At 23.5% G+C, this 26172-nt stretch overlaps 2 protein-coding genes across 3 annotated transcripts; one reads left to right on the forward strand and one right to left on the reverse strand.

Annotated features, from left to right (window-relative positions):
• The first annotated feature begins 218 nt into the window (after positions 1 to 218).
• On the forward strand, positions 219 to 10918 carry LOC112694596 (UPF0518 protein AGAP011705). Of its 2 annotated transcripts, XM_025570117.1 has the most exons (14): positions 219 to 449; positions 3228 to 3412; positions 3483 to 3737; positions 3796 to 4189; positions 6168 to 6209; positions 7936 to 8106; positions 9059 to 9252; positions 9312 to 9454; positions 9669 to 9774; positions 9842 to 9984; positions 10058 to 10236; positions 10310 to 10469; positions 10548 to 10650; positions 10726 to 10918. In XM_025570117.1, the coding sequence occupies exons 1-14, from the start codon at positions 330 to 332 to the stop codon at positions 10841 to 10843; spliced, it is 2313 nt and encodes a 770-aa protein (XP_025425902.1). In that variant the 5' UTR covers positions 219 to 329; the 3' UTR covers positions 10844 to 10918. The 2 variants fall into 2 exon arrangements, with proteins under 2 accessions (XP_025425902.1, XP_025425903.1); XM_025570118.1 differs by lacking the exon at positions 6168 to 6209 and having other exon boundaries at positions 222 to 449.
• Positions 10919 to 11986: 1068 nt separating this feature from the next.
• Positions 11987 to 23395, reverse strand: LOC112694595 (growth arrest-specific protein 2-like). The gene is made up of 8 exons (XM_025570116.1): positions 23249 to 23395; positions 18667 to 18890; positions 13487 to 13611; positions 13181 to 13322; positions 12924 to 13104; positions 12696 to 12858; positions 12459 to 12575; positions 11987 to 12334 (listed from the first exon to the last, which is right to left on the reverse strand). The coding sequence occupies exons 2-8, from the start codon at positions 18827 to 18829 to the stop codon at positions 12062 to 12064; spliced, it is 1164 nt and encodes a 387-aa protein (XP_025425901.1). The 5' UTR covers positions 18830 to 18890; positions 23249 to 23395; the 3' UTR covers positions 11987 to 12061.
• Between the last annotated feature and the right edge of the window lie 2777 nt (positions 23396 to 26172).

Here is a 26172-nt window from a genome sequence, read left to right on the forward strand (position 1 = left end):
CTTGTTATCACTAATTTATTAGATAACACAATTGTGAATTGTACAAAATGAAAATTTCTGTAACTTGATCTAAGTGTTGTCAGTATTATACATGTTTATAAATTAACTCTTATTAAAATGTTCCTTATTATTATAGTTTCTTTTAATATACGTAATTTTAAATCTTATTTCTTATTAATGAGTACTTATGCCTAATGATTTTTACATTTTTAAGTAATGAGTACAATGCCTATTTTAGCTTTATATAACACATTAATTTTATTTTTTTCTATTTGTGTAGTGTATTATGAATCTTACACATTTAAAAATTATATTTTTATACTTATAATATGAGTTGGTTCAAACGCAGTAGAGGATTTGAAAAAATTGACAATCTCGATTTGTCTGCATGTTTCGATAGTTTTAACAAACACTGGCAGCAAACTTTTGAAATAATTGAGCGGTTTCAAGTGAGTATTTAGAAGCTTTAACTAAAAATATGGAATTCACTTTTCTTAGTAATAATTTGGATTACTGTATTTGTCATTGTTACATATTGTAATATCAAACATGTTAACGCATCGTAATTAGTTATATGTTTTAAATGTTTACTCATCACCAGGGCTCGGAAGTTGTAGCACTAAAAATATTACTTTTTAGCTCTTAAATATGCACTTAAATACTCATAAATATGCGCTATAAATAGCACAAAAAATCAAAAAAATATGCATTTAACATGAAAAAAATGTAATTCTACAAATTGTTAGGCTCATAAGACACAGTCTGGATTGATTGAATTATAGAATATTAATAAAAATGTACTTATTATTAAATTTATATATTTATCTTGATCATTATCCTAGATTATTAAAATGTTGATAATCTAATGCAATGATATAATAAGGGAATAACAATGACGTCACTAACTATTGATAATAAATTAATAATAAACATAAAATAATATTTAATGAAGTTATTTATTTCCTATAATTAAAATATTTTTAAAAACATAACCAAGTAAATACAATTATGATCAACAAAATTTGATTATTTCCTACATTATGTGAAAATATAACCGAAAATAGCAATATAAACACTAAATTAGCAAAAAAAAGCAAAATTAAATTTTGTGTATGATATCCGAGCAGTGAGAAACATATTTGTTTCTTTGGATGTTCTAGGATGAACCAAGAAAAATATGCATTTGCTAGAACTTCCGAGCCCTGCTCATCAAACAATATTGGGCCCAATACAATACATAAAATATTGATAAACACTATAGCACAAAGTATTTTTCATGTTTTATCAAAAATACCCAAATCTCTATTTGAAATTATATATTTCCAAATATCTTAAAGAAACCTTATATAATATAAAGAAAAAAGATTATGAGTCATAACATTTTTTAAAGAAACCAAATATTTTAAAACAGTATTATACACTAACGGTCGCCAATCAGTTGTCTGTGGACCACTGGTGATCCACCAGAAAATTTTAGTTGACAATTTTGAACATTATTTGAAATTTTATTAACTTCCAGTTTACTGATTGACGACGATAGAGATATGGTGGATAGCACTAATATTATATAATAATGCAATAATTAATAATGATTTAAAAAATAAAATCCTTTATTATTATTATTATTATTATTAATGTGTTTTATTTATTCGATATCAATAGACAGCATTTATGAAAAAAAGTTCCAAATTCAAAGTCTCCGAATAATAACTTAAGACATTGCAGTATAAACACAATATTATTTATATTAGTCTGTAGAATTTAGAGTTATGGATATAGTGGTCCATGAAGCATAAAAAGTTGGCGAGGCCTGGTTTATATAATCAAATATTTCATTAGTTATATGTTAATATAATACCATAATAATAATAAAGTGCTTTAGATGTATTCTAAAATAAATAATTATAGGTATTTGTATATTATGTACCATTCCATACATATGACAAACCTGTAACCACTTAAAAAAAATAAAAAATATAGTTAATTACTATTTTATTAAAATTAAGTACAATTTCCCTAAACTTAAAAATTGAGTTGTCAAATTGAATTTATTCTCAAATGTATGATTAATGTTTGTTCATTAAACTATGGTTGGGGGGGGTTAATGATAAATATAATAAAATAATTGTGAAATACATTAATTTACACAATGGATTTTCTTAAATTATTAATATTGAAAACAATAGTATTAAGTGTAAATTAAAAATTTTTAGTGATTTTAGGGTTGTTATGATTAAATTGTTCATGAACTTTGTATTATTAATTATTGGTTAATATCCCCACAAGGATTTACAAATAATCTGTATTTTGTTGAGTTATTTAGTAAATCTTGTATATTTTTTCTTGATTGGTTAATATATAAAATTAATTAATCTACATAACTAAAATTATATTCAAACTAAATGAATCTAAACAATTTAAAGTTTAAATATAATTTTTGAATTCTTCTAAATCAAGTTTCAAAACATCAACCAAACAAAAGTTATATAATATGTATATATGTGTATATTATATTGTTTTGATTCTCTTGGTATATACATTTTCATTATTTTTCCTCTATATCAGTCTTATATGTGTGGTGATCCAGACTGAGCTTTTGATCTATTTGATTTTATTGTACATAAATCTATAAGTCACCAACTGCACCAAATTGTGTTGTGTGCCGTCAATACAACATTTTAGACAAAGGATGTGTGTTAGGATATTCCAAATAACTACTCAATTTAAGTTAAACTGTTATTTATTGTGAATATTTTTAAGTACAAAACATTTAATTAATTAGACAAATAAACTGGCATGAAAATACATACTATGACTGAACTATAATACATCTGACTATTTGTCTGTTGGGGACTACCTTATATACCTTGTACCTGTGAAAGAGATTGTTACTCTTCCAAAATATTACAATACTTAACCCGGACGTTATTCGATTACGTTAATACAAAATATCTAACATCCGAATTCTTCATATTCTTTTTAACATTATATTGTTGTTTCATCTCTCCCAAATATAAATTATAGAGTTTTGATTTATATTTTATTACTATAAACCCTTGGATTATATATTATGTTTGGTTGGCCTTGTTATATATTACAAATTATATATATTAGTTGGTTAATTAGTTTGTAAATTAGTTATACATTAATGATAAATTTTTACAAACAAATAGTATTGGTTAATAATAATATTATTATTATATTTTTGTTCAAAACTTGTTTTTTAGACATCAAAAGGTGTTATTAGGTATGATGATATTGTAGCTGTTATAAATCATTTAAATCAATTGATAAAACTATTATTACTTGATGTACAATCATCAAAGTCAACCAATCAATCACGATGTCTTGAATATTTTTTGAATAATCAACTACTTGGAAAATTATACTCATGGAGTTTAAAAACCGATCGGTAAGTATATAGATTAAAACTTATCAATTAGTTTTAAACACAAATAATAATAGTCTTTATGAGTTTTTAGGTACAAAAGTTATTTGAAACTGGAACAACTAAAAGTTTATGGTGTTCTTTTGTCAGAATTTCGAGGCCATCAATTACTTTCTGATGATTCTATATTAAATCCTTTATTATTAATTTTAAACTCATATGATGGTGATTGTTTATCTGTAGAAATTGAAAAACATTTGGTAACTGTATTAAGACAATTTTGTGTAGTTCTTTCCCATCATCCAAGTATATTGAGCAATGTTTTAAAAGAGAATACTAAAAATTCAAAGTAATAATTTACTTTGAATTATTTTAATCGATTGATTAATTTCATATTTTCTTTTTAGATGTATTATATTATCATTATTAGTGGCATTTATACACCGTGATGGGTCCATTGGTGAAGAAGCTCGTGATGCTCTTTTAATATTTGTATCATTATCTCGTCAAAACGATATACTAGCTAATATTATAACATCTAAATCAAATGTAAGTCCTGTACTGGCAACTGGTTTGAGCGGTTTATATTCAGTATTACCTCGAAAATTAGAAATTGAAAATGATTGCTACAGACTGAGTCCAGAAAATATAGAAGATGTTCCAGAACTAAATAATTTTTTAGCTTCTGTAGAGCTGTGTAATGCTGTTGCTAAAATATGTCATAAAACTGTGTATGATCAACTTTTAGATTATTTATATCATGGGTTCCTTTTACCAGTTGTTGGGCCAGCATTGATGCAGGTAAATTTAGTAACTTTAATTTATCTAATTAAGTTTAATTTCTAGGATTCTATATTATTAAAAGATATGTAAGTAGGTTTATTATAAATAATTGATTTTTAATTAATAAAATAAAATATTTTTATAATATATATATATAATTTCTAAACTAATAATAAATAGTTAATTATAGTTTAGAAATTAGATTTAATAATCATACTTTTTTAAAAAATTAACATTGTTAACTTATATTATTAACAATAATACAAACTTTCTGCTTATTAATAATTAACAAACATAAGTCATAAATATATAGGAATGGTGAAAGTCAATTTTTTTTCCATATGAAAAAAAAGGTCAAAATGTAAGATAGAAATTAAGAATTTTATTGGGTATTTATAAAAATGCTTGTAATAAGCTTAAATCCAAATTTCTACTATAATTTATTAAGTCTTAAAAAATTAAAAAATTCATAAATAAAAGGATTCATGTGATCGAATTATTTTAATAATAAAAATGAATGCTTAGTAATCTTATTCATAGTATATTCTTTTGTATTAAACTCTACAATTGATTTTGCTGTTTCACATACTATCTCTACTCTTTTTCGTTACCATTAAACCTTTTAATTTAATAGAATATTTTAATCTTATATTAGAAATAATTTCTTTTATATATAATGGTACAATGTAAACATTGACCCACCATGTACATAATATTATTCAATGTAATCATATTTCGTTAAAAAGGTGTTTCCAATCTTGCTCCATCGCCCTTTTTTTTTTTTGAATATTATAGTATTTACTATGATATTAAAAAAAAAAAAAAATTACTGTTTACAAAGATATTTAAAAATGAAATATTAATTAATTTACTTACATTTTTCAAAAGTTACTGATTGGCTGATAAAAGGCTGATAATAATAAATTGCCTTTATATTTGGAATTTACACAACACTTATTATTTATCCTGCTTTTTATTTCCTTTAGTTGATTACTATAATTTCAAAAAAATACCTTATTATGTTTTATATTTATTTTATAACATTTTAATATTGAACAATCTTTTTCCAAGTATTTAATTCTAAATAATTCTTTAATAACAAAAAGACTTATAATTAATTTAATTTTTAAAATGTTACTTATATAGAAACTTATGAAATTGGTTAATAAATAAAGGAAAATATCAATATATATGTATATATTTATATGATTATTTGTAAAAAATAATTGATGCAAGTTTTAATTTATGTAAAATAAAATGCTTTTATTTTGAATTGGTTAATAGCATTTTCTATGACAGGAATATTCCACTAGAAATATTTGGTTTTCAATTATTGTCAAATAGAATATTACCTATTTAATAATAATTGAAAGAAATATTTATTTCTAATATATTTAAGAAATATTTATGTGAATATTCAAACTGACTCTAAATTAGTATTGTAGTTGAAGTTCAAAATAGGGAGGGGATTTAAAATTATAACGGATATAAATACTATATTATTTTTTTAATAATAAGCTATAACTTAAAACCATAATTAAATTATCATGAATAAAAAATTCCAGGTGTTCACACCCTTACCACTGTTCTAAACAAAACTTAATACAAATAACTTTTAATCCCTATTAAATGAATCATTTTATAAGTAATTTAGTTAGGTATTAATTACCTATTTAGTATTCTTAAAAAGCTTTCATTAAATTTATTTAATTTTAGTAATTAACTCATTATACGAGTATTTGTCTGCCTTTAAAAAAATACTTAAAATAGTTTAATGTTCATTCTAATCCAGTTGGAAGTGTGCATAAATCACTAAGTATTGTGTATTATATCAAGGAACAATATTTATAGTTTTTTAATAAAATCTCATTTATTATGAGAATAATTAATTACAACATTACTGATTAATCTTTTATCTGTAAATCATTTTGTAAATAGCTTTTAAAATTTTTAAGCTCAATTCAATTCATTTTTTTTTATGCTTATTTCTTTTTAGGACTTTGAAAATAATTGCAGTTTCAATACACATTTATCATGGGTAACATTTGTTTAATGTGATTTGATTCTTTGCATGATACTAGATTCAAAATTTTATTTGTTGCATTTTCATTTTTATTTATTATCTAGTTTATTTGCATGTTAAAAAAAAAAAAAAAATAATATGTTATTAAATTTGTTCTGTATCAATATTATTCTAATAAATTCATCTACTAAAGAAGCAAATTTATACGCTTATAAATAAAAAATAAGTTTACATAACAATATATTAATTTGGCTTATTGGAATAACGTAATACCTAAATGAGCTTATTGTATTTTAAACTTTTATTTTCTCTACAATTTCTAATATAATTTTTATTTTTTATTAAATTTTTTTTCGAATTCCTTACAATTGTTTTGAATTTTTTGAATTATTTTTAAAGTAACTGTTGTTAATGAGAATATTTATTTACATTTTATAAGCTTATTGGTGGATGATATATCAATTTAGGTACACAAAAAATATTGTACATGAAAAATCTATTTATAATCTGTAATATATTGCTATCTATTAAAAATTATCAGTAGGTATCTTACTATTTCCAATTTATTAAGGAAATATATTTATAATTAAGTATTATTTTATTTTTAAATATATATTATTCACTATTAAAAATTGTGGTACTAATAGTTTTAGTACTAAGAGTCACATTAAGTCTAATAATATTTTGTACTTTTTTTTTTCTTTGCTTTTTATGGGTTATAACAACAAAATGTATGATATAATCTTTTCACTGTGATTTTCAATGTATACAAAAAAAAAAATTAAATAATATTTTTTTTATGTAAAAGATGTATAATTTCCTGAAATAAAGCCCTAAATTTGAGGTTTCAGAAGATCAAAAAATCATAGTATAAATTGTTTGACCTTTTAAGTCAGCAAGAGGAATCATCTGGAATTGTTATTTTTTCTCAAAATGGAAATTTAATTTAGTATTAAATATTTTGTATCAAATTATTACGTTTTTAAAATAATAATTGGGTTATACCATAATGCTGAAGTTATTTGATGGTCGAAAACTGTTTAAAAAGTTTTTTTAAATATATATTTTATAACAATACATTTGCATAGATTTTTCATGGATATTAAATGTACATTTTATATAAGTTTAAAATTCTAAAAGTTGAATAAAATTTTACCATAAATATATTTTATATATTTACAAATTATTAAACTTAAGTTCTTTAAAACTATTTTTGAAGAATGAAATCTTATTGCCATTGGTGTTTGTATGTTATTATTTTATTTGAATTTTATTTATCATTTATTTTTTATGCTTGTACTGTACTGTTTCAATTGGTTTCATTAATACATTTATTGATCCTCTTTACATCAGTTTTCTAGAGACATTTAATATTTATTGTTTAGAAAAAATGCCTGCTTATTTGTTACATTTAGTCATTATATGTTATATGACATTGCATTATGTATGTTTTTAAATGTAAAAATGTGAAATATTCTACATATTATTAATATACTACTTAATACTTGAACTAAAATTTATTTATACCTTATAATCAAGGTTTTAAATCTGAAGTGACTAAAAATCATTGAAGTATCCAAACTAATGTTGAATTTTTGTACTTAAAAGTAAAAAAAACTCAAAATGAGGTTAAAATACAGTATTCATAAATTCTAATAAGTACTTTAAAATTCAAATTTAAAACCTTGCTTATAAAGATGTTTTAAAATTATAAAATACATACTTTATTTTAATTTTTTAGGTAGCTGAAGAAGAAGTAGCCACAGCTACAATTTACTTAGATTTATTGCTACGTAGTGTTACACACCCAGGACTTCTACAGACATTTATAAAATTTATATTGTGTCAAAGATTTGAAAAAATTAAAATTATTGAACTTCTTGTAAATCGAATTAATAACAAATCTTTTAAGGTATTATTAGTGTTATTATATTTAATTAATACTTGGGTTATTATATTTATTCTAATTTTATAATTTTCAATAATACTTTTTTAATATTTGAATTAGTGATGAGTTAAGAAAACCAACATTTTAATAAGCATGAAAACACTTGAATGTATTGTAAGTTCAGTCAGTATTACTCTCAGTTAAAATACACATACTGATAATGATTTCATAAGTGAATACAGTAGCGTAGATACAATTCTTTTCTGGGGGGGGGGGGGGGGTTTAAGAGTAAGTTTTTAAGTGTTCATAGTATATCTTAAAACGAGATCATATATAATATTACATTTAAAATAGTGTTATTATGTCCCGTATTAATGAAAATTATTTTGTTATTCAATTTTTAATATATACCTAATCATAGTAAAATTAAAATATTTTACTATAATATATAAATATTAATAAATAATAATCAAATATCATTAAAAAAAAAATCTGTGGGGAGGGGTGGAAACCCCTTACACCCTCCCTGTAACTACGCCACTGAGTGAATACAATTTATTTAATTATTATTTATTATACAAATGTCTTCATTTTTATATAATAATATATTTATATATAGAGGATACAAATGTCAAAAATTTCTTACAGAATTTAGCACAAGAAAATACTTGAGTGTTCTTTTGATACTTTGTATTTTTAAATAGAAAATCACATAATAAGTACTTATATATTTTATAACTTGTTACGTATATATGTATATTTAGTTAGTACACTTAATAATAAAGAGATCTACTAAATATTTTGTTTTTTTAAGGACATAACCACATGATTTTGTTAATTTTATGAAGACATTAATAAACATTATATTTTTATATATTTTCTTATTAACATTAATAATCATTATTATGGGATTTTATTTTACATTTTTAATTTTATGTATGAATTCATAACTTTAATATTACTTATCTTTTTTCAGGTTTGTATTGCTACTCTTGCTTTGATGGAAACAATTTTAGATTTAAACTGTGAAGATGTAATGTTAGAACTAGTTCTCAAATATTTAGTGCCTTGTACACACATTATGCTTAGTCAACGTTCACGAATTAAACAAGTTGATTCCTATTGTAAATCTGCTGATATATTTTTATCCTTAATGCCAGATGTATTTAAGTATGTACCATACGTTTTATAACTTAATCATTTTTATAATATTTTTAAATTATTTTTAGGCATAGAAATATTAATTCTCAAACTTTATATTCTGAATATCGATGTTATTTAAATTGTGCACGAATTAAAATAGCTGAATGCGCTATTGAAACTAAACATTGGACATATTTATACGATGGAGAAAATCCATCTTACACAATTGGTAAAAATATTAATAAAAACTTCTTTTGTTGTTAATAAAATGTGACTTGATTTATTGTGTATGCATATTTTCTTATTTTAATGAATTCACTAAATCTTTATTTTACATATAGTTATGGTAATTTAAAAACTATTAATGAGTTTAACATTTTTAATTGTATTGCATTTTGTTTATACAATCAACACTTACATTTATTTCATGTTTTTTGTTTTAGTTGAATTTAAAACCAATGATGTAGAAAATGATCAAAACAGCATTTTATCAGCTGATGATAGTTCAAGTGGATATGAAAGTTTTAAAGCTATGAAAGATATTGACAAGTATTATAAAAAAAAAATTTGTTTTGTTTTAAATAAGGGTTTGTCATTCTTTATTTTATGTTCACAGATTGCTTGGAAATGATGATGGTAAACCAAGTGATGATATTTTCTCAAACACTTCTTCACCGTGTGAAAGCGACTCACCTACTTGCTTTATAAGGCAATCTGCATTCAAGACAAAAGAACCATTTACGCAATACCCTTGTTTGGGTAAAATTTATTGATAAATAACAGTATTAATTTGTATTTTATGTTATTTACTTTTTAAATATTTTGTGTCTAGGTCCATTTCTTGAGGCTTTATTTTCAAAACTAGAAAACATGCCAGAACAAGATTTTCGAATCAATTTACGTTTAACTGCTGTTATAACTCGTCTATCTGTATATAACAAACCTTTGATTCAATCATTATTGCTCAATCATTCTATGATCTTCCAACCATGTATTCGTTCTCTATTTCAAGTAAGACCCTATAAATTATATTATGGTTATAATTTTTATATTGGTTATATAAATCTATATTTATTATTTTTAGATATTGCGTTTTTTAAAACAGACTATTGAAATAAAATTAAGTGGCCGCATAGAAAAGATTATTGAAGCTGAAGCTTTTTTAATTGAACGAGAAAATAAACTTAGCAACACCCAAAATAATCGCTCAACTAGTGGTAAAGTATCTGAACCATTTTTTAGAGGTAAATATCATTTTGAAAAATGATTGTTTTAAGTATATGAATCATAATAAAATATACAATATATGACTGGGTTTTTAGGTGAACCTAAACGACGTAGTATATCTGTAGCATTTGGAGCAATGTTTAAAAGAAATTCTGGGCATAAAGACGCTATATTAGAATCAACTACCAATGGCTACAGGTACGGTTTTCAACACTGTCAATTTTTAATTCATATTTATAATTGTTATATAATTATGTATATACATTGATTTAGGTATTATAAAGAAAATAAAAAAGAAAATGAATCCCTCGACTTGCCAATTAATGCAATAATATTGGCAGAATGGCTTAAGGAATTGTCAGCTATTTGTCAAGAACACGCAATTAGTTAGTACATATAAATAAATTCAACGAATTATTATTATTTGTACTATTAGCAATTATGAATAAATATATTTTTACTTCGGACTCATCATATTTTATAAGTATTAAACGATTTATTTAAATGTTTTGCTCAAGCTTATTATTTTATTCAAAGATCTGTGAATTATTTATAACTCATTTTTATTATTGAATTAGATTGTTATAGTAAATGAAAGGAAATATTCCGTCCAAATTTTAAATTTGCATTGTATGTATTTTGAACTGTTATCATACATTTTCAACCCAATAGATTTTTGTACTTAATATTAAAATGCAAACCAATTAGATGGATCTTCCAAATAATAATATGTTTTAATTTAAATTTTTCATAAAATATTTTCAAAGTTACTTTGACTTAATGTAATATGAATTAAAAATATCATTCAATTTATTTATTTTTTTTAATATGTAGTAAATTATAAACTGGAGATTTTGTCTTCCAAAATAATTTTAAAGTCTAAAGATCTTCGTCATAGATTTTCTTACACTTATATTAAATATTTGTTCTCCAGTTACTGTATGATGTTGTAAGTACATTTTTAAGTGTACAAATATTTATGATGTTATATGTATATATATATATATATGTTTATTGATGTTATTTTATACTAGAAAATATCAAGAAAAATATAATCATAATGTAAAATTAAATAAATCTTATGTTCTTTAATTACAAGTACAAAATATACCAAAACTAATTCAAAATATTACATAAGATCTGATAATAATTTTGTACTGATTTTTTTTAAAATAGTTTTTAACATTTATCATCATCTTTAAGGAATATTTTTAGTGTTGCTTCCTAGTAGATTGTTATTTTGTTTTATTTCTAGTTACCCGTTTTATATTACACATAACAATTAATATATTGTTTTTATTATTTTCTCAATTTTTAAAATTAAGTGATTATTTTTTTAGTACTTATAACCATAATATACTTCTGTTTTGTTTGTAATATTATATACATTTATAACTTTGTATTATGTATGATCTTGCCATTTAGTTTCTGTAATAGTTGATATATGTATTGTATAGGTAAGATTTAATTGTTTGAGTAATTTAACTCGCATTCGTAAATAATATATTTTATTTTTGTTTTATTTATCTAAATATATAATAATGTGTTAAAATATTAAAAATAAAATAATAATAAAATATTAATCGTTGTAACATGTAACTAGGAAACATTAGCGTGCTAAAAGTGCAGATTCAGGCAGGGTTTTGAATGCGTTAGGTGAATTAAACTTTGACCCTAGATATCTTGGTATGGATGACTTGCGTTGAGAAGGTGACTGAATCCGACTATTTGGCGGTGCTGGCGATGGTGTTCGATTTGAAGGTAATGAGACTCGAACAACTGGACGTCCAGGAGTTTGGCATGGGTCGTGACGTGTCAAAAAGTTTTCTAGTGTATCCCATCCTCCTCCAACTCGCACCATCATGTGTGTTCCTTTCAATAACTTTTGAAAAAAAAAAAAACAAATATAAGAAAAAAAATTCACAAATGAGTACTTAGTAAATATTTATATCAAAATGTTTCTTTCTATAAAAAAAAAATTATTTATTTTAAAAAAGAATAACTACTCTAATAAAGACATTTCGACCGTGTATATTGTATCTTCCTGATCCTATTTTTTTCAGTTTTAATTTTTTTCCCTGACAATGACATTGTGCAAGTGCCTGCCGACTAGCTTGTTTTACCTATAAAATATTTTATAATACATTATAAAATATAGTAATATATTATCGATTTATTTGAGTTCGCCCTAGTAAAGTTTAATAAAAAATTACAATTGTATACAAGTTTTTTTTTTTAATTACTTTGTAATCAAGTTCACTGAAGTTATTGCCACCTTCAATCGTATAATCATCATCAGTAGTGTCCGACTCAGATTTCAAAGTAGTCATAGATGCTGCTCCAAGGCTCTCAGTTCTTCTTAATTTACTCACAGACCTTATAGCCATTGGTATTGCACTCGTTGAGCTAAGTATTTTATTTAAATGAAACTTTATTTATTTATATAAACATGAGTAATGTAAAAAACAAACCGATGTCGAATATTTGGTATAGATATTTTTGTGCTGGAACTAACATTCTGGTCTCTGGCTTCCTCAGCATCAATTTCTTTTTCCATTTGTACCAAACCCGGTGGTTCCAAACCAAACCGGGAAGCCAAACGAGACACTTCCATTAAGCATAAAACGACATTACGAGGTTTATTCTGCAAAACTATGTTTGGAAAATATTTAATAATTGCTCTAATACATAAATATTTTACAAATTAATTAAAAATATATGTAAATACCTAGATCGTCGCTTTCAAACAAAAGATGTTGGTGTACACCCAGACGTCGACAAAACTGAATAAATTTTTCTGTATTATCTCTTGAAAAAAAACTGTGCCTTGCAGCGGATTCGAAACACCGTGAAGATATTGTCGGTAAATCCTTAAAACAAAATTATATGATTTATATTTTAATAATCGGCTTTATAATTGTCTAGTAATCTATAAATTCAGATTTCTATACTTAAGAAAAAATCATTTATCATGAATAAATTCTTAGGGGTAGGTATACGAAATGGCATTAGAGCTGAATTAAAATTGACGTACGCCTTTATAGTGTCCTGTAAGTATAGACTCCTGTGCTAGACATTCAATTGTCTTAGCTAAGCGACATAGAATTACACCATTGTCCAACATATCCAAAAGATTTATCGCATTCAACCAATCAATATCTAGGAAAAGAAACATTTATTTTAAATTAATTAATACAATATAATATTTCTTAGGAAATAAAATATATTATATAATATATAAATAACTAAGTATGTCAAAGTCTAAAGGTATGAAATATGATTTTTAGTTCAATGCCAATTATTTCATATAATCGAAGTACCTAATTAAAGTAAGCCAGTACAAAGATTCACAGATTTGTTCTATTTATTCAAAAAGTTGACTAATCGAGCTGTATCGGAATTTCATTATACTTATTATTATACTATTACTTACCTTAATATCAAGTTAGGTAAAATGCCTATTAATTAATTAAAATAATAAAAGGACGAATTAGAAAAATGGGCATAAATTAATTATAAATTAACATTAAACATGACCTAAAATACTCTTCTACGTCAATATATATATAAAACATTTTTGTATTCATAGGAGTATACTATGAAAACTTCTCTTTAAAATATTGATCTTGTGTAAAATAATATTTGAACTCTTAATAATCAAATTTAGAAGTTAGAATGTATATTAATGCAATCTAATTATTTTATGTTATCTTAAAAAATGTTAAATATATGTAATAACATTGGTGTTGGAATGAGTAAAAATATATTAATGCATCATCTTCAATTGTATAAAAACTATTTTTGAGCATCTTTCTATATTAATAAATATAAGGTCAATATTTAATAAAAACTAATTGTAATCGGTAACATGATAACGTAAACATTTTTATTTTTTCACATTACCATCCTTGTTCATATCTATTTTATATTCTTAGATATACTTATATAGACCTTAAAACTAAAAATACTTGTTATAATACTCAACAATAAGAAAACAAATTATGCTGTTAATGCTTATAAATTCATACATAATATAGGTAGATAATAGACATAAACAATTTATATCAGGTAGGTATTTAAATTATACATTAGTAGATAACAATTAATAGAACAAAAATAAATATAAAAGGTAAATGTAGGTTTTTATTATTAATTTATTATTTATTTATTAGTTCAACTGGAATATTAATCAATAACAATAATCAATGGCGCCGATCCCAATGTGTAGGTACTGCGGATACAAAACCTAATTTAAGTGGATGGTCCCGTGGTGAATAAGGGTACACTGTTACTAGAATATGTAAGTTATGGTAATTTGGATTTTAAATACAAAACTGTTTTAAAATTACAGTTATAACAGATACAATATACTCAGCATATATTATAGTTATACTCAGATTTGATTATTGGTTTTTATTAATACCATATTAAACATATATTGACGCCACTGACAATAATAATTAGTGTCAAATTTAGAAAAAAGTTAGGAAAAGTTAGAATCTTTATGGTTGTGTAGACTATATAAAAAAAAAAAATTAAAAAAATAATATTAACTATATAATAATATAGTTTTTAGATATTTTTCCTAGATCTATAGGCCACCACTGGCATGACTAGTTTCTAGTAACTAACATATAATTAATTAAAAACAACATTTGCTTTGTAAAAAATGGAACGTGATTTAATAAATGTGTAAAATCTTCGAATCATTTTTTATTATATTTTTATTTTAACCAAATAAAATAAAAATGAGCATAATTGAGTTATAATAATGCTAATGTATCAATAGATTTTATTTATAAATATTTAAATAATACAGTTTTGTATACTTTTATAACTTTATAAGTTTTGACGATATGAGGTCAATGTGTTAACAATTAACTAAAAGCGTTTATAGTCCAGTAATCAGAGCCACAATTACACTAATTTGGGCCCGTGTGTAAATAAAATGAATGTCCCTCCCCACGTTCAAAATCTGCAGAGAAACCGTACCTGTAATCAATTGTAACCAAACTATTTTGAATTTTGATTATACAGGCCGCAAAAGAAACGTTGATGTACGATAATGCATACAAAACAAAATTGATCGATTATTGTTCAATCTCCATTAATAATTATTGTTACAAAATGGTTTTATTTTCTTACTTTCTAGATATTTTTCAAATACTATCATAGACTGGGACAATGGATCCGTGTGTTTAACACACGTAACACACCCGTTTATTGCGGCACTGCCAGTAATATAAAGGACAGTAAATAAATATTTATGATATAATACATGCCACTGTCCACTGACAATAGTTAGTAGCGTAGTTGAGAGGAAAGAGCGATAGATAAATATGCATAATATGCAACCCCTCTCCTTAGAATTTTTTATTGGTGAATTTTAGTCAGGATTAGAGCCTATGATAAATAAAATAATATATTATTTACACCCGTTATATATTTAAAGTGCTCCCCCTACTCCTTAACTGAGTTCCAACTACGCAATTGAGAATAGTTAAGATTAGGCATTTTCATTTCTAACAGAAAATAAATCAATAACAGTTCTATAAAATTTAATCATTTTAAATAAAAATGTACTACCTACCTAAAACCAAAATATTCCACATTATTAAATATTAGACATTAGCACATGATAATTGTCATCAAACTCCTCTTGGAATTTTAGGCATACTTAAGCCTTTTTTTATAACTTATAAGATTAAGTAGTATAGAAAAAGGTTTCTTTTATTTATGACTTAGTTAATTAATATTATACATATATATTGAATATATTTCAAAATAAATTTTCATTGAAAACTATAATTGTGTTATTTTTGGGATAAAAATTTGTAATTTTATATTTTATAATATTAATATAAAGCCACGATAATTAGATACGATTCTCGTATCGATATTATTTTATAATTGTTTTCTATTTATTAACGTTAATTTCATGACTAAAGTTCAATTTCAACGCGTACCAACATATGCGATACGCTGGTCCGTAAAATAACTTTAATTTTTCAACAAATACAAAATTACGTTATATCTATTACATAATATACCTAAACACTCATAATAATTGTATTGCTTATTAATTTTTATTCTTTAAGTATATTTATAAATATGTACTCATTTTTTACACTAAGTACACAGTGATAATTATATCAGTTATATGAACATTGACGTATAACAATTATGTATTAAGCTCAAGAAAGTGTTTATCTCCTATTTTCCACTTGACCTTGAATGAGTAGCAACGGTGACGTCATTTCAGGGATGCTGTGACTGGGTTAATCAGAATAATATTGATTCCACCCTCTTTACTGGGCATCATTTTTTTGTTTAGACCCTCAAGGATGAACGTAACTACATAGTTTAAATTTTCAATAGGAATCATTCAATAAATAATTCAGGAACACAATATTCAAAAAACCGATAGGTACGTATAAATAAAATAAAACATATTTTATTTTGTTCCACAAAAAATAAATAGATGTGATAACGACAGATGTCATGTTTTCTATTGTCATGGTTGTAATTTTTCCATTTTTTTTATTTTTTTATATTATACCTACCTATATTTTTTTATGCGTGACATTTCAAAATCTACCAACATAGTTTATTACTCTTCTTGTAACTGTAAGAATATAGAACAATATTATGCATGTATACAACATACATTTCTAAGGTCTAAATACAAAGTATATGACCTTTTAGGCTGGAATACCAGAATCGATTTTATTCAGAATAGAAAACAGAAGGTGACTACAAATTATATAGGCCAATGAACCCCTAGTCATGAACACTTAATTAGTTACAGTGGCCAAACATACATCTAATATATATTTATGTATATGGGTTTGTAAGTTACCAAAAATACAAATAATACAATGCAATCTCAGAAAACTCACAATTATTAACTAAAATATAATATATATTTATATATTTGAATATTTATTCTTATACATAGGTATATGTATGTAATATACTTTACAAACTATTTACAATACAATAATAATACTCATTTTAAGTATTCAAGTTTTCAAGTTCATAATTAGTACCTAAGTACAAGTACCTCGTAAAAGATACACATCATATTAATATTATATCATAAATGCATAATAAAAACTGACCGATTATTTTTGTAATTCATTTAATGTAGATTATCTGATCAAAATAAATAAATTTTAACTACCTTTAATAAGTATTTAGTAAATAAAATGTTAAAAAATTTTAAATACATGCAATAATATATATTAAATAAATATTAATTCATTATTCAATGAAAAGTTGAAAGAATAATAACGAAAAGCTTATGAGAAAATTTAAAAAAAAAATTGATGTATCCATACTATCTAAGGATATAAATTTAGATATCTTTAAAATTTAAATTATTATTTAATACTTATTAGTTACCTATTAGTTTCTACACAAACTATTTGCTTTAAATAATTTACTTACATGAAAACATAAAAAGCTATATGAGATTTGTTTCGTGTCAAACAACAATTTTAATAAAAGTTAATTTAAAGCAATTTAAACAACAAACAGTATTTCATATTATGCATTATTATATGTAGTTAATATAATATTTTTACAACAAATATGTATATTCTAGTATGATGATACTTAATATAGCAATGTAGCGTGACATATGGCTTCGAAAAATACTAAGAATTGATATATTTATGGGTTCCGTGTTCGTACCCTGTATCCAAATTACAAAAATACAAAAGGCCTATAATATTTCATGTTTCCCGTTCATTGAAGAATCCCTTTTGCGTGATTACCAAATCAAGAAACTGATTGTGACTAAATATTATAATTTAATTCAGTACGATTTTGTGTCTAAGGAAAAATTACGTATACAAAACTTGTAATAATTTCCAAAGTTAAATAATAGATACTAACACGATAAGATCAATCAATGTACATTTCATTGGTTGTTTGCAAAAAGTGAAGTTACCATTTAGTCATTAATAGACAATTAACAAACAGGAATTCTAAGTTATTTTAATATATGTTTTTATTTATGAAAATTATTTCAACAAAGTAGTTCGATATACTTACCTAACATTTTAATGAATCTAATCTATAGTCATACCTATTTATTTTAACTTAATGTACTATAATGTTTACATTACATTCTAACAACCACTAGGTGCGTGATAAATTATCAGCAAACAATAATATATTATAAAGAAAATTATGTTTAGGAATATTTACCTAAAGATTTGTTGATCCAATCCGCCAAATCTTCTTTTAATGGTAGGAGTTGACGATTTTGACTGTCTATTATTTTGCCTTGATATTGTTCCAAATATTCTTGATCGGTATCAGCAGAAGGGATCCTGTGATCAATGAGTTTACCCTTCTGCTTCGCGTCCATTTTTGTATATGATGAACGCGAAAGAATCTTTGATCATAAATGTTCTTGGTGTATGGATGTACTGTTTAAAATAAATTAGTTTAAATAATTATGTAAATTAAAAGTTTAACGAAAATCATACAAAAAATTATTATGACGATTGTCAATATTAATAGTTTATAAGGTATAAACTACATCATTTTTTTTTTATATGATATGTATATAATACAAATACAATTGAAGATTTCCGATGTGTTTTATTTTGTTTAATTTTGAGCAATTAACTATATATATATAACTATAACTAATAATATAACTAATATTTATTTATATATATTAATATTTATGTTGCATGAGCTATCAAAAATATCAATAGTAATATAAGTTATTTATCTTATATGAGAAATAAACTTATCGCATTAAATAATAAGTACTAGGACATTTTAGACCTTTCATTCTTATTTCTATAATATATAACGTGTAAAATCGCTCATTTATTAAACGGGTTTTTATGATTTGTACAAATTACAATAGATAAATTACTTTTCTACATAATTTTTCAAAACATCATTATGTATACTAAATATTACCTCCTATAAATGTAACAATGTATTAACATCTTACTTGTTTAATTTTTAATTAATTATTTTATTTTCATTACCTGTCAAAACTACAGAACTTGTAATCATAAAACATATTATGCTTACCACGATTATCATTACAATTTTTAAAGTAGAATAATAAACGCCATATTTCCATATGGTCGTCCCTAGAAATATCATATTGCCTTAAACTATACAATAATAATCAGCCAATCTGATATTTCCTTTTTGTTAAACTTCATAATTTTAATTCATATATGCGGGCTCTGTTTAGTGAACGTTTGACCCAGTTTTCATGGGTTGTTAACAATTTGGTGAAAATTAAAAAGCGAAAATTGTTTAAATGATCCACTAAACCAAACAGCATTTTAATCTGACGTTAATAAGATTAATTTTAAAATTTAATTAACTCTTTAATAGGTAAGTTTATTGTACAGAATATAGGTATGCTACTTTATTATGTACACAGATTTCAATAGCATTTGTATAATATTTGTTATTTGTCTCATGATCATTATTTATTGGCTTAGCTATTTTTAACTCGGAATAAACATTCATTGAACATTTTACAAGAAATTAAAATTAATTATTTTAATGTAAGAACAATATATTATATTAGATTAAAAATAAAAATATTTTAATTTCTTAAAACTTTATATTCGAAAAATAAGATGTAATAACTAAAGCATTAAAATGAGTCAACAAAAATAAGAAATTATTAACAAATATTTGGAACTATTACAAGTAGGTATTATATTCTGTAATAAACATCAAATGTTTAGACATTATTTTTAAATTAAACTAGAAGCATAAGGATTTAAGGTATGTTGTTTTAGAACAGGAAAAAGTAAAAGGCAGTAATCTATTGGTATAGCTCCGAAAGAAATAAGATAGAATAACAAAATCAATCTAGGAATTGGATTGGGATCAATCTAATCATTGAACCAAATCATTGAGTACTGGGTTAGTGTAACGTTTTGATGAACTAAACAAATCTATATTTTGAAAATTTTAAGATAGTAAATAAACAAAAGAATAGGTACTTAAATAATGAACTCTATGACAGTTGATTAGACGATAATAAAGAAACCCGATTATTGAATCACAACAAATTAAAGTTAATAAAATTTTTTATTATTAATATAAATAAGTAAATAACAATGTCATTGAACTTTTTGTACATGAATTATGAATTACTTACTTACAATAAAATTATACCTAACCCAGAGTTAATGATTTTAATAGATTATACAATTACATTTACAATTAAATGATTACAAAATTGGTTAAAAATTGCTTCGATAAAAATGTTTTGAAAATAAAATCTTATAATTTGTTCAATATTATTCAATTTATACATAATATTTACAATTTTATTTTAAAAATGAAAACATATTTTTAAGTATGATATTAGTTAAATCTTTAATACATTCTTAATTTCTTTTAGACAATTGAAACACATTTTTTGAATACATTCAGTAATAACATATTATTATTTATTAAATTTTACGTACTTTGTATAATAATAAGAATACAAGTACAGATATGTGGTAAACTGATGACTAATATCTTCCATTGAGATTTATATATCTCCTTATAATATACCACCAAGTACCTAACTTGAATACTCATTTCAATGTAAATAGGTAATTATTTGCATGTTTTATATAAATAACGTTTAAATATTAAAAATTGTTATAAATAATACGATTTTGTTAACTCGAAATAAAATTATCCGAAATGTCATATGGATCTAATTACAAATCACATAATTATGATTTACAAAGTTTATACATTTTTTATGGATGAAATGGAGAATAAATAAAAAATAAGCAAATTAATTTGAAATTCGAATCACCACACATTATTAAATTGTCATTTAATATATTATTCAGTAAACAACAGATTTACTATTTATAATTAAAATATCTGAAAAAAAACATCTAAATTGATCGACGCAATATTATCGTTATGGTTTTCGTTTTTTCCTAATCAACAAATTAAGTTGACCGTTGTGCAATGGCAATTCAATAGCTAGATATGTATGTATATATCATTGCAAATAACACTTAGAAAGTGTCTTATAATCAATTTGTTTCGGCTGAATCTGTTTTCTATCAATAAAACTCGAATTGTGTAGATAGATACTGGTAAGAAAAACGCTTCGATTGCTTAGTAGGTATATTTCTCACTGTACGGTCTATCTGGCACAAGATTGTGTCAGTAAGACACCCGAAAAATCCTATCAAACGCTCGGTTTCCATCAGGTAAATAATTCGACCTAAATGTTAACGACAAAATATTAAAAGTACTATTTAAATCAGATTCTTATATTTTTTGATTAATCATGTATTCTAAAAAAAACAAACTCTGATAAAATGAATATAAAAATAAAATTATTATTATAAACTCATACTATAACAATACATGACTTTTCTTTTGAAACTTAAATAAGTGACAATCATACAAGTCAAATCCATTAATCCAAAACAGTATGTTGATTTAGTTCTACATAAGTATAAAGAGATTATATATTTATAATTTTTATTTAAATCATTTTAAGTCGTTTATGAAAGGATCAAAAAATATACAAGTTTACAATATTTTGTTTTTTAGTATAATTTTTCATTATTTATTTATATTTATGCATTATGATTTTTAAGATATTTATTAGTTTGATATCATATTATCAATTAATCGGAAATATTGACTAGTTGACTCTTAAGATCAAAAGTTTTTTATGTATTTCCAAAAACTTACTTAACAAAAATAATCATATTTTTTTTCGTTGATCAACACCTTCAACTTTAAGGACACTCACCTCAACCTACAATTCTTGTACCTTGTTTATATATATATACTCGTTAATTAAAAAAAACATTAATCATTCTACGACAATAATCTGCACTAATTTTTTTTTTATTATTCAATTTCCTACACACGTGAATGTGTCGTTCCACAAAAATGTAACCATCACGTTTTTTATATAAGTATCCATAGTTTATCATATTATATAATTGGAAACATATTTTTCAGACTTTTTTATACTCAACATAATAGTAAATATATAGTCTCATTTTAAGCATGACGAAACAATTGCTGTTCCGGACATCTTTACATTGTTAAACTTCACATGAAAGGGGATTGAATCCATGTACAATAATATTCATTGTAACCCAATAGATCATAATAAAATTACAAACACGAGTACAGTTATATCTTTCCAGCATCATTTTCTAAGTATGAATGACAACCATTAAGTACAATTTTTAGTGATGTAAATTTTTTTTATTTAATGTTTTAACATTTACCAAAAATAAGTAACTCTAAGAAATGCATGTATGTATTGACATAATAGAAGAAATTCTACTCACTCCACAAACTGTACATCAAAAAATATACACGATTCTATTCTTGTTTGCAATAAAATTAAAATACACTAAACACATTATTTTTCTGTTTTTTCTTTAAAATAGAGAAAACTTTTGATTGTATCAAATGAATTATTAGTTAAGAACACATAAAGGATCATTTAATTAAATTATTTAATTTATTTAAAACAATAAACCTTCTGTTTTAGATCTAATAAGTTTCTTACTAACATGATAATTATTAAGGTATTAGTTATTAACATGCATATTGTATAGTATAAAGTAAAATAATAAATTATAAAATATAATTTAAAATATAAATCATAAATAGATTATTTTGTTTTAAACACTAATTTGTTAAACATATACAATACATATTAAAGATTTAAAATTATTATTTAGATTAAAAAAATAACTAAGATTATACATTATTAAAAATTAAAATTAATGTAATGCATTTTACTCACTTTATGGATATTGAACTCTTTAAATTGGACATTTTTGTATTTATTGTGAACGATGATTGAAAAATCGTACCTGACATAATATTATTATACGAAAGACTGGAAGAACGAAATCTCACGAGCGCGCGGCAATGAAAACTATTATATTGTTTTTGGCGGCTCGGGATATTAGGAAAACTCAGGAGAAATGGAGCTCAGTGCTGCCTCGTAGTATAATTTACAATATGTTACATTGAATGCAACAGTACGTTATTTTTTAATAAAAAAAAATATACCATGCTTAAAGGTTTCAACTATAATTTTGCAAGAAGCCTTGAAAATGAATCAAACATACCTACCTAACTGAATAGACTTATTCGTGTTTTCATTTATCATATTATGTTGTATATTATTTATATATTATAAATATATTTATCATTACGTATTTCATGCGACATTGAAAAAAAATAAACAAATAAACATAAAAAATTTCGTTATGGCTATTTTTTTTTTAAATTATAATTGAAAATGTTACATTTTAATGAAACATAGTACCAATTCATATATATATTTGAAAAAAAAAAACATTTTTATTAGAGTATATTATAGAAGTACTTAAATACATTATACAAATTGAGTTTTACTTATAATTATAATTAACTATTCATTATTTTAATATCATAGGCTTGGAATAATAATGTTAGATATATATTTTTATTTTTATTAGAAAATTTTTGATTTAAGATCAAATAAATTTAAATATAATAAATAAAATACTGCATTTATATTTTCTACCGATAATTATGATTTTATATTAATAATAAAATGGATAAATAAATAATAAAGAATGTTTCAAAGCATATTTTTACATAAAAAATACGTGGCACTTGTGCCCCCCTAGTGATAACTGAATGTTACCCAGTGGTGGATGATAGTGCTCCTGACTAACATGCAAGGGCGTATTTAGACTTACTTCTGGGGGGGGGGGGGTGACTCAAATTTTTTCAGGCTCAAAATTTACAAGTCAAGTTTTGTTAATATTTAAATCGGGTGAATCCTTAATATTTGTGGCTTTTTTTTTAATCTAATATCAGATTCACTTAGAACCGACTTTTATGTAGTTCTTTTTTAACATTTGTCTATATTTTGAAAGTTACACTTGTGTTTTAATTGATTTTTCACTAAGTATGAACCCGAAAAAAAGCACCCTGCTCATTATTATATTATGCCTTAAAAAAAGATTTCCTAACGAAATTACAATATAAATATCAATATGTAATATTGATTTTTCAGTAAAACTACACATTAAAATTGTTAATATAATAAAAATATGGCTAAATATAAATGTTAAGACTAAAATTTTATATAATGTTATCTGAGCATTATTTGCGCTACGAATGCCAAATTATATATAAACAGATTATGTATTAGACTTGCTTTAACTTCTAATAAATTAAACAATCATAGTATAGGTAATTAATAGATTACTATATCAATGTATAAATATGTAATAAAATATTGTAATAAATAAAGTGAACATAATTTATTTTAAAATGTAAAATCAAGGTATACTAATTGATTTAACTATAAGTAGTTGTATTTACAGTTTTGATAATTAGAGACTGATCACCATGCTTTTTATTAAAAGTAATGTAATTAACTAATTTTTATTTCCTATCATAATTATAATATTTATAGTAATCTGTACTTAGGATATTTGAAATTTGATTGTTTTATATTAAATAATTAGACTACACTTGTCTCTGTTACTTGTAATTATTTAATTTATAAATTAATATATCAAAATATAATAAAAAATACTCTCATTTTATACTTTTAAGTTATAATCCAAATTTTGTTTTAAAAAAGTAGGCCAATTCAAATTTTAATCATTTAATTATTTGATAACTTTATCTTTGTTATCTGTATTTACCGAAATAGAAGTAGCAAAATGATCAGTAATACGCACATGTTTTACATAGGATTTAAAATTAGCAGTTTTAATATTTATAACAAAAATATGGTCAATACATGATTTACTTTTTTGAACACGAGTATAGTCATTAATACAAGATTTAAATTTGTGGTCATTCATAACTTTTAGATACCAAGACGAAGCAGGAAAATCTTTATTAATATCAATATTTATATCACCCCCGATTATGTGAATAGTTTTGTTTCCACATTTTTTTTTTTGTTCAAATAAGTTTCTAATCCATCAATAAAATCTGAGTTATGTATTCTAGGTCTTTTATAAATACCAGTACAACAAAAATGCGTACTGTTAATTATGAAATTAATTTCAATAGAATTGCTATCATTTATACATAGTTTATCAGTACTAATCACATTATAATTATTTTTAAGGAAGACAGTAACACCGTCAGACCTTCTTACAGACAATGAGTTAAAACATTTATAACCGTCCAACATAATATGGTACATAATTTGGTTCTTCTTTTAACCACGTCTCCACTAGAACTATTACATCATATTTAACTTTTTCTTTGTTCAAACACTCTTTTAACTTATCGAAATTCTTTAAGATACTATGTATGTTTAAGAAAAGGAATGATGCATCACCTGCATTTATAATTGAATGCTTAAAACTATTGACATTCTCAAAATCAACATCATTAAAATTAAGAAAACTATTTGATGATAAACTTAAAAATTTGTCACTTTTCGTTACCCCTTCGTTTTGCTTTGATTTTGTAAATATCTCATCAGAATCAGATACTTCTGATTCTATGTCAGAATAAGAATCATTTTGTATCGCCTGTTTTCTTTTAATTTTTTCTTCAAATATCACATAATCTAAATTACATTTTTCTATGTCATAATTTTCTAAAATATGATTTATTACGATTTCAACTAAATCAGCTTTCTTTAACTTTGAACATCCACTGATATTATTAATTTTACAATACTCATACAACTCTGATTTA

This window comes from Sipha flava, unplaced genomic scaffold (assembly GCF_003268045.1).
Source record: "Sipha flava isolate LNK unplaced genomic scaffold, YSA_version1 131_pilon_pilon, whole genome shotgun sequence".
In the NCBI taxonomy this organism is placed as follows: Eukaryota; Metazoa; Arthropoda; class Insecta; order Hemiptera; family Aphididae; genus Sipha; species Sipha flava.

What these genes read in the sequence shown, in the direction of transcription:
- LOC112694596 (XM_025570117.1), top strand. Translation starts at nt 330, where the DNA reads ATGAGTTGGTTCAAACGCAGTAGAGGATTTGAAAAAATTGACAATCTC. An exon ending in TCAATACACATTTATCATGG is followed by an intron (nt 6,210 to 7,935) that starts GTAACATTTGTT and finishes TTAATTTTTTAG; the next exon opens with GTAGCTGAAGAAGAAGTAGC. An exon ending in ATCTGAACCATTTTTTAGAG is followed by an intron (nt 10,470 to 10,547) that starts GTAAATATCATT and finishes CTGGGTTTTTAG; the next exon opens with GTGAACCTAAACGACGTAGT.
- LOC112694595 (XM_025570116.1), bottom strand. Translation starts at nt 18,829, where the DNA reads ATGGACGCGAAGCAGAAGGGTAAACTCATTGATCACAGGATCCCTTCT. An exon ending in TCAGTGAACTTGATTACAAA is followed by an intron (nt 12,576 to 12,695) that starts GTAATTAAAAAA and finishes AATATTTTATAG; the next exon opens with GTAAAACAAGCTAGTCGGCA. An exon ending in GTCGAAATGTCTTTATTAGA is followed by an intron (nt 12,335 to 12,458) that starts GTAGTTATTCTT and finishes TTTTTTCAAAAG; the next exon opens with TTATTGAAAGGAACACACAT.